Raw genomic sequence first — 9,354 nt, 5'->3', positions numbered from 1 at the left:
AAATTTTGTCAAAAAGTTAAGAGAAAAATAACCATGTCGAGAAAATCGGGCCACCACCGGAATCTGTGCTAAACTGTTGAAAGACTACGAGGTAAGTCTAATCTAATTTGATAATCTCGTAAAGAGGTGAAAGAGGGAGCTATAGGAAAAAATAGGGGTCAAATCGGAGTTAAAACGATGAAGATATGATTGAAAAACTAAAATAAGGCGAGGTTGTGCAATTTTTAAGGGTGGTGCATGCAGCTCACGCGTCGGCAAGGGGTTGCGCGTGTGGGCACATCAGCCACCTTTTGGCGAGCGTGAGAGTGCGTGCATGCTCCGTTTTTTGTGAAATTTTTTAGTTATGCCCCTCATTTAATGTCCTACAACCTTGTGTAAAAATATTTGATATTTGGGTCACGAAAATTTATGTTTTCTGCAGAAACAACCCTCTGAGAACAGTAACCGTACTGTGAACAGTACCACCAGAGGGTAAGCAGCCAAGGTGAGTGGTTCTTGCTTCATTTGTGTTATCTTGGCCATTCTTTGATTCATTTATGTGATTTGTGTGGTTTGCATATCATGTGGTTTTCATTATATAGTATATTCCTTCTGCTTTGTCATGCATCATGGTGATGGTGTGGCTAGTTAACGTCAGGGCCATCATATATGATTTGGGGATCAAATCATGTGCTCGAGGAAGAGCTAAGGATGTTTGGACATGATGGATCATCGGGGATGATTGCAACATCTCGACCTCACAACAGAGGAGGGAGTTCTCATGTCATTTTGCGTACTACATATAAACATACATTAATTTCCTTTTCTCAACCATCTCACTTAGATGTAACTATCTAACTTAGGTGTTTCATATCTCTGAGATATTTAATGTCCTAGGTATATCAAACGTATCAAGTACCCCAGAGCCAAGTAAGAGAAAAGGCAAGGAGGTGGTCGAAGCGTAATTTACTTTCTGTTATTAGTGTATATATTACAGATTTTTGTATAAAAGAGCTATCGTAAATCGTTGGTTCTTTTTGTCATTTCTTAGAATTCAGATGTTGTAACAAAAGGGCTACCTTCATGGGATTCATTACTTTGGGGTTGTGTACCACGATTGTATTTGTATCATTATGTGAACATCTCGAATGATACACTATAGATGTTATATAAGGAAGTTGCTATTATGATAAGAGTTTATTTGTTAGTTTGTGGGGACTTATGATTATACTTGTATAAAAGATTTTGTAACGAAAATCTGTATTATCTAGCTTTAGCTAGCTTTCAGGTTCGATCATTAACTTCCGTTGGTAAGGATTTCCATAATGCCCGTATGTGATATTGGCCTGTATTTAGTATCATTGTAAATTTGAAAGTGCGACATTACATAGCAAGTCCAGCTTAATAGAGAGTCTATTGGTTTTTGGAATCAATTTAGCTTTCATCTCTTGCATTTAGCTTGTCTAACACATAAGCTAAGTTGTAGGATTCATTCCTTACATAGATCATGGACTAATTAGGATCCTCGTCCTTTCGAGGGACAGTTCGATCAAACCGGTTATCTATTCGGAGCTGTTGGTGTGCAACTATTGCTGCCTTGGAGGAGATTCCAACTTCTACACTGGACTTCAAACTGTTGGAATAAAAGTACTATGACACACACCAAGAGGGGGGTTGAATTGGTATATAAAAATTATTTTTCCTTAAAAATTCTTTTGATAAAAAGGAGATGCCGTTTATGAAGACCACGACTTCGTTAAAGCTCAAGACCTTGAAATGACACGATGTGATATCAACCGTATAAAGATAATCTCGTGTTGACAATGGAGAATACAAGATTGAGAAATATGAAATCTTTTTCAATGAAAGGTTAAATATATGAATCAAGTGAGGAATATTGAGATGCTTGAAAAGATAAATAAACAAAGAACACAAGCACAAGAGAACACAAAGGATTTATAGTAGTTCGGCTTAACCTAAGCCTAATCCACTATCTTAACTCCTCACTAAGGATTTTGCAAACCAATCCACTATAATCTCCTACCAAAACCGGTAGGCCCTCTAGCATTAACCGCTAGGAGAAATACAAACCTCCTACTTAGACAAATAGGCTCTCTAGCCACAACAAGCTAAGAAAATAAGAATGATACAAATGAAAGAGAGAAGCTAAGAGGTAACACTCTTAGTTACAAGTTTTCTCACAATGAAAACAAGACTTAAGAATAAATTTACAATAATAGAACGAAGTCTTAAAGAGAAAAAAATACAACAATGAAGGCACAGATTCTTGTAAGCTCGAATAAAATGATTTGCACTCTTTAGATCAACTAATTCCCATCCATTGGCCTCTTCTTGATCATCATTGAGTTGAATTTATTGGCATCTCAAAAGATCTAAGAGAAAACTAGCCGTTTGTGACCGTTGGGATTTGAAAAACTAGTCGTTATAATTTTTACGAAAGAGACTTAGTTGACAAATAAAAATGGTTAGTCGACAGAATCAAGCAAAATAATAAGTTTGGTCGACAAACAAAATAAGTTAGTCGACCAAGTCATTAAAACAACAGAACACTTAGTCGACCAAGACATAAATAAGCATGGCACTTAGTTGACCAAGACTATCCTTATGTCAACAGACTTAAGGAGTTAGTCGACCAAATCAGCACATAAGCGCAAGGAAGACTAAAATTAGCCAAATAAAGGCAAGCTCCTAACCCTCCCCTCTTGTTCTTAATTTCCTGTGAGAGTCTCTGTGGTTTCTCGTATTTTATTCCTTCCCTCATCGTAACTCTGTTCCACGCATTAATAATGAGAATTCGTGTGGCAACCGTTCCATCACTTGTATGTTTATAATGGGTTTATTGGTGATTAAATAAGTTAAGTAAATGATGTTTTGGTGTCGTTCATTCCGTATGTCACGGAGCTTCGTATCGCTCTGCTTTCCTTGGGAATGATGCCTAACCCATTGGGGCTAGGTTCTTAAAAAGTGGCTATGGTCAAGATTATGGAGTTCTGTTAATAATTTATTATGAACGTGGAGATGGTTTCTTGTGTATGAGAAGGGATGAGAACGTGAATGTCATAACAATGTCTATGTTGTCATGGATAAAGTGTGTGAAATGATAAATTTAAGTGACTAAGTTTAATATCGTTTAGGTGTGTCTTAAGGGTATGGGGTAAAAACCCACTGATTGTCGACCGTGAGTTGTGGCAGTTGATGGCTGGATGTATGGGCGTCAGTCATCGACTTTTACGATAAGCGCTAGATGAGCCAGAAGAGCTAGTACCATCAGATTCCCACATTGGTTTGTGCATATCATGATGTGTGTGCTGCATAGGGACTGTGTTGCATTCACTTGAAGACATGCTTTGTGTGTGATGGGATGTGTGAGCAACTATATGACCCAGTTGGTCTAAGAGCCAACTTGGGTTCTTAGGTGAGCTGGTGCATTTAGAGCGTATCGCATGTGTGAATTCCTATGTAGGCGTAACATGGTCTGATGCTTAGTTTATGGGGGCTTTGTCATCACGTTTATGTTACGAAAGCCATTGCATTTCTTATTTGTTGCATTGCATGGTGAGCATGTGTGGTTATAAGTGATGAGGATGAGTGGTGCCCACCACGGATCGTAGGCCGTGGTAGTGGACCACAATCGCAGCATGGTAGGATGATATGATGGATGATAGGAAAATGATATTATGGATGTTAGGAAAAGATAGGTTTTGTTGAATGATGTTAGGGTAGCATGTATTAGGCTGCAACAGGTTTGTATGCGGGACTTGGGTGCGAATGCGTGGCTTATGTGGTCCCCAAGGACCCTTTGCGTGTAGTTGATTTTACGTTATGCATTTAGAGCTGGGGTATTTATTGATCATGACATGGTGTGTTATTGCATTGACATAAATTGCATGGAATGTTGGGGAAGAGTCTTACCCTTAACCAGTTGCCTCTTTCATGAGCTTGCTGAGTCTCGTGACTCATCTTTGTTTTTCCATCATTCCAGGTAAGAGAGTTGTCCGAGGGATTAGGTACGTTCGACGGGGTTGAGTTCAGTTCATCGAGCCATGATAAGAAGTGTAGAGCTCTCCCGATACTAGATCTTGGGTGTCGTTGTGCTTGTGTTAAAGTAGCGTTTTATAATTTTCAGATGAATATATGTTATGTAAGCCAGGTGGGCTCACAATATGAATATTTATGTAAGAATGACTATAAGATGCTATGTGATTAAAAATGTATGGTCTTATTAAGGGCGGTGTTTGAGTTTTTAGTTTGTATTATTGTTCTATATCACTCAAGTAATGACCCTCTTACAGATCATCTATGCTAGCGGGGGCTCTAGGAGGCCGACCGTTACAGAATATGCAGAGATAGGGCAACAGAACAAGATTAATTGAGGCAATGGGATAACTTGCTTACAATACTAACAAGAACAATGAGATAATTTTTTGTTGGATATATGAACACATGGTAAAAGAATATCTAGAGCAATGAGATAACTCACTTACAATATCAACAAAGCAGTGAGATTACTTGTTGGATATGCGAAGACCAGAGCTGATCTGTTGTTTGCGTCAGGTAACATGGGCTAGCAAGAGGTGGTGGTATGTGGGCCCTACCACTCCATGAATCCCATGCCCCCTCTCTCAAATTACTCGCGTCAAGCTATTATTATGTTGTTTGACACGACAAACCTAACAATTCTAATACAAAAACATGGCAAAAGTACAGGACCAAGCTTGGAAGCAAGCTATCAGCACCTATCGATGAGCTTGGTTAGTAGTTGCCCCCCATTCTGTCTCTCCCACCTGCTGGCCCATAAATTCCTTAGAGCAGGTCGACAGGTCAGGCTGGGGAGGGGGGACCGTTGAAAGTTCGAGTCTCCATATTGTTCACCGTTACAAAACTTATCCTTCAACCATCTCAAGATTTATTATTATTTTTTTCTATTTCCTAGTAAAATAAGTTCCATACTTTTGACTTTTGATCTATAAACAAAGCGTATCTGTGACGTATTCTCAATTATAATAATCTTTTTTTATTATGTAAATTTTGTTGTACTTTATCTCTTCCCGTTAATTAATTTTTTTAAATACCTAAATTGCCCTTCTCTTCTCCCTCAGCCATGGCAACTAAACCTTCTGTTCAACGTCTGAGTTCAGCAATGACCAACCGAGAGGCAGAACCAAGATCAGTCCAGCGCTTGCTTTGTACTTTGTAGAAACATCAAGAGAGAAAACTCGCCACTGATCAAGTAAACGATCGCAGAAGATTGTCGCTCTGCCAGCATTGGAGACGAGAGAGGACAGTACTGGTTGCTGAGAAGCTTGTTTCTGTTCGATCGCCATTGGTTCTGAGAAGAGAGATTACCGGCCACCGCAGAACGTACGCTTCTGTGCTCCTAAAAGAGAAGAAAAGGGCTGCACCGCCGCTGCCATTGAAATAATGCAGTCATCGCCATTGTTAAAGCTTGCAGCCGCCACTGCCAACAACGATGGAGATCATTGCTGCTAGAGACTACAGTTGTGAAACCCTTTTATATATATATATATATATATATATCTTCCTCTCTCCATTATACTGTGTTGATTTTATCTGTCTCCTCTCCTCTCTTCTTCTAAGAGTTTGTTTTCTTTACTCACTGCAGACAGAACAAAGCAGTTTTAAGAGAAGTCTTTAGCGTTTTTTTTTTTTTTTTTTTTTCTTTTGATGACCAAGGTTTTGAGGTTCACCCGACTAATCTTAAGAGAAAGCGGTGTTCTTTACTCATTGCAGACAGAACAAAGCAGTGTTAAGAGAAGTCTTTAGTAATTTTTTTTTTCTTTTTGATGACCAAGGTTTTGAGGTTCGCCCGACTAATTTTGAGAGAGAGCGGTCTTCTTCCTTAATTCATCTTTTAAGTAAATTTAGATGTGGTTTCAACCTATATACACTCGGAGTAAACATTTGAGAAAAAACTATACTCCCTATGGACCCCCTTTAGTTCAAGAGCACGGAACTCTCATAGAGGAGACAAGGTGCATCAAGACTTTGAGTCTATAAGGATTCGAACCTCTAATACTTACTTTAATGTTTGTGTTGCTCTTGTTTTTGTTTTTCCTATAAATTTAGATCACAAAAGGTCTCCATAAAACTAAATCTTCATAACAATAGAATAAAATAAAATATAAATGCACAATTACTAATGAATTTGATTGTTAGATTCAACGTGTTATTTATATTTTATTTTAGTTTTTAAATATAAATCTACATTGCATTAATTTTTTTTCACAAATATAATTAACGTTTTTCTCTCCCTTTCAAGTAAGTAGTAGTATCATATAAATTTTTGTGTAAAAATGAATTTTATGTAGAAGATTGATTGAAATTATTATACAAATTTTTATATAAAAGATTGTACATTTAAACAAAGATATAACAAGTAAATTAAGTGTTATTTTATGTAAAAATAACAAATAGGTAGAAGATATAATTAAGTGTTATTTTATGTAAAAATAACCTGTCGGTTCAATTGGAACGTATCAAAACAAATAGGTAGAAGAGAGTCGGTGAATAGAACTGTGATGTACACTTGCCTATTTGTATGTAATCTCTATCAGATAACGGACAATTACTCGTCCATCTCCTCACTTGAATGCGAGTAATCCAATTGTTCAATCAAAAAGCAAGAAAAAAAAAAAGCAATGCTGGCTAGCTGTTCAATCAAAATCTGTTTTCCTGTTTTGTCATAGAGATCCCAGTAACAGAATCAACGAAGGTACTTTCTCTCCACTACATAAAGCCGCAGCAGGGTCTGGGGGGTCTGGGCTGAGGCTGAGGCTGGGGTTGAGGTTGAGCTTGCGCTTGAGATTGAGGTTGAGGTTGAGGTTGAGCTTGCGCTTGAGATTGAGGTTGAGGTTGAGGTCGTCGATGAGGTCCAACGTTGGGGATGTTGAGTTGTTGTTGTTGTTGTTGTTGTTCCACAACCAGATCATCATTACCAAGTTCAACCCTTGGCCAATTGAGTGGAAAATCTAGGAATATTATTTCCCCCTCTCCAAAATATTCTGCACTGGGCTCCTCTTCAATAGTTGCTAGCTTAACTTTTTTTACCTTTATCCTTGGCATTCCCCTTCGCCTTGGCCTTATCCTTGGCCTTGGCCTTGGCTTATATCTCGGCTGCCCTTTACCAATCCTAACTGGTACCTTTGCTGACTTAGCAATTTTCGGGACTTTGGGTTTGGGCTCCTCAACCATTTTCTCCTTCCCTTTGGCTTTCTTTCTAGCCTCCTCCTCCTCTGCTTTCTTAATCCTTTCGGCTTCTTCAGCTTGCTTAGTCTTGATTGGTTTTTCTGTTGCTATTTTGGGTTTGGGCTCCTCAACCATTTTCTCCTTCCCTTTGGCTTTCTTTCTAGCCTCCTCTTCCTCTGCTTTCTTAATCCTTTGGGCTTCCTCAGCTTGCTTAGTCTTGATTGGTTCTGTTGCTACTTTGGGTTTGGGCTCCCCAACCATTTTCTCCGCCCCTTTGGCTTTCTTGCTAACATCCTCCTCCTCTGCTTTCTTAGTCCCTTTGGCTTCCTCAGCTTCCTTAGTCTTGATTGGTACTTGGGGTTTGGACTGCATCATTTTCTCCTTCTCCATTTTTTCTCTCATTTCCGACTTGATTACAATTCCTGCTTGTGACTTAATGATATTTCCGTATGACTTTGGTCCTTTGGGTTTGGGCTGCTCAAATATTTTCTCCTTCCCTTTGTTTCTAACATCCTCCACAGTTTTCTTAATCTCTTTGGGTTGCTCCATTTTTGTTTCTTTCTTTATCTCTTCGGCTTGATCCATTTTTGTTTCTTTCTTCGTCTCTTTGGCTTCCTCCATTTTTTTTCCTTCTTTGGCTTTGGCTTCGGCTTCTTCCATTTTTGTTCCTTCTTGGGCTTTGGTTTTGGCTTCCTCCATTTTTGTACCTTCTTTGGCTTTAGCTTCCTCTATTTTTGTTCCTTCCTTGGCTTTGGCTTCCTCCTTTTCTATTTCTTTCTTCATCCTTTTGGCTGTCTCCAATTTAGTTACTCTGGTTTCGGGTCTGGCTTTGGCTCTGGCTTCCTCAATGGCTTTGGCTCTGGCTTTGGCTCTGGCTATGGCTTTGGCTTTGGCTCTGGCTTTTCTGGCATCCTCCTTAATTTTTGCTTTTATTAAGGCTTCCCTTTGCCTGGCTTGCACAGTTGTTATTGCCTTCTTAATCATAATTCCAGCCTCTATCGCAATTCCCATCTCATTCGTACACAGCCACAGAGATAAATCCTGCATAGCATACAGAATTCCTCATTTATTTTCTTAATTGATAGGGGATGGACACTCCTCCTCTGTTTTTACAGAAACATTTTTTCCCCTTACCTTGTCTAGGTACGGGAAAGCGAAGAGCCTCCTAATGAACCAATGGAATGTGTCGGGATAGGACTTGAATGAGGCACAAAGGATTGCTGATGCAGCAATAGTTGACGGCCTGAACTTCGTGAATTTCATATCTGGAATTAAAATATGTATATATAAACAATTATTATTATTATTATTATTCAAGCTCCATTTCATTGACAAGAAACTGAAGAGGACACTGTAGAAAATGATACTGCATCGCGAAGATACACACATTCAACCTCAATTCAAACGAATGATATTCTGTTATACTTCATAAAAACTTGATGCATAATTCTTGGTAAGATTTTACCTACCTCCTTGAACTTGGATAACGGTTTGCAAAATGCGTTGACGGGTGAATTTTTCAATTGGCTTCACATCATCTTTCACTGCGAAATGGGGAAAGAAGTAATCCGTGAAAGCTATGGCGGTCAAGGAGCGCATCCGCCATTCCAATGTGTCCAGTATCTTCATCTCCATTGTCATAATCTTTTCCGACATATCGGGGCCATCAAGTCCACGGCTTCTCTGTTCAAATGCACATATACATATATGTATGTATGTATGTAAATGATGCATAAACCTAAATCGAGAGAGAGAGAGAGAGAGAGAGAGAGAGAGAGAGAGAGGAGTTTCAATTTCACCAAGAATTCAGTGACGGAGAAGGTCTTGCTCCTCAACTTCCAAGCCAGCAGAAGACAGCAGATTGCAAGAAGCCTCAAGTTCTTCTTGCATTTCCCTCCACAGGCTAGATCAAGAATTGGAAGTTAATCAATCACGCATTATCAATCAATATACAGGCCAAATTAACCAATCGAAGGCAATAATGAAAACGGCTTAAAGTTCTTTAAGATATAAATTAAGGTTGTACCGGCGGATCTTGGTGCCATGACATGAAGCGATCAAAGTAATTCACGGCTAGGTAGGGGATGAATGCGTCGAAGGAACTACCGCACTCTGAGTACTGCAATGAACAAGCGCGCCAGGAAATGT

At 39.0% G+C, this 9,354-nt stretch overlaps 1 protein-coding gene across 1 annotated transcript; it reads right to left on the bottom strand.

The window, feature by feature from the left end:
* Positions 1 to 6,747: 6,747 nt before the first annotated feature.
* LOC127787605 (uncharacterized) lies at positions 6,748 to 8,862 on the bottom strand. Its single transcript, XM_052315669.1, has 4 exons — positions 8,676 to 8,862; positions 8,341 to 8,471; positions 7,914 to 8,247; positions 6,748 to 7,781 (listed from the first exon to the last, which is right to left on the bottom strand). The coding sequence occupies exons 1-4, from the start codon at positions 8,860 to 8,862 to the stop codon at positions 6,748 to 6,750; spliced, it is 1,686 nt and encodes a 561-aa protein (XP_052171629.1).
* Positions 8,863 to 9,354: the final 492 nt, after the last annotated feature.

This window comes from Diospyros lotus, chromosome 12, assembly GCF_014633365.1.
Source record: "Diospyros lotus cultivar Yz01 chromosome 12, ASM1463336v1, whole genome shotgun sequence".
In the NCBI taxonomy this organism is placed as follows: Eukaryota; Viridiplantae; Streptophyta; class Magnoliopsida; order Ericales; family Ebenaceae; genus Diospyros; species Diospyros lotus.
The sequence above is the reverse complement of the archived record's forward strand: the minus strand, read 5'-3'. Positions and strand labels throughout refer to the sequence as shown.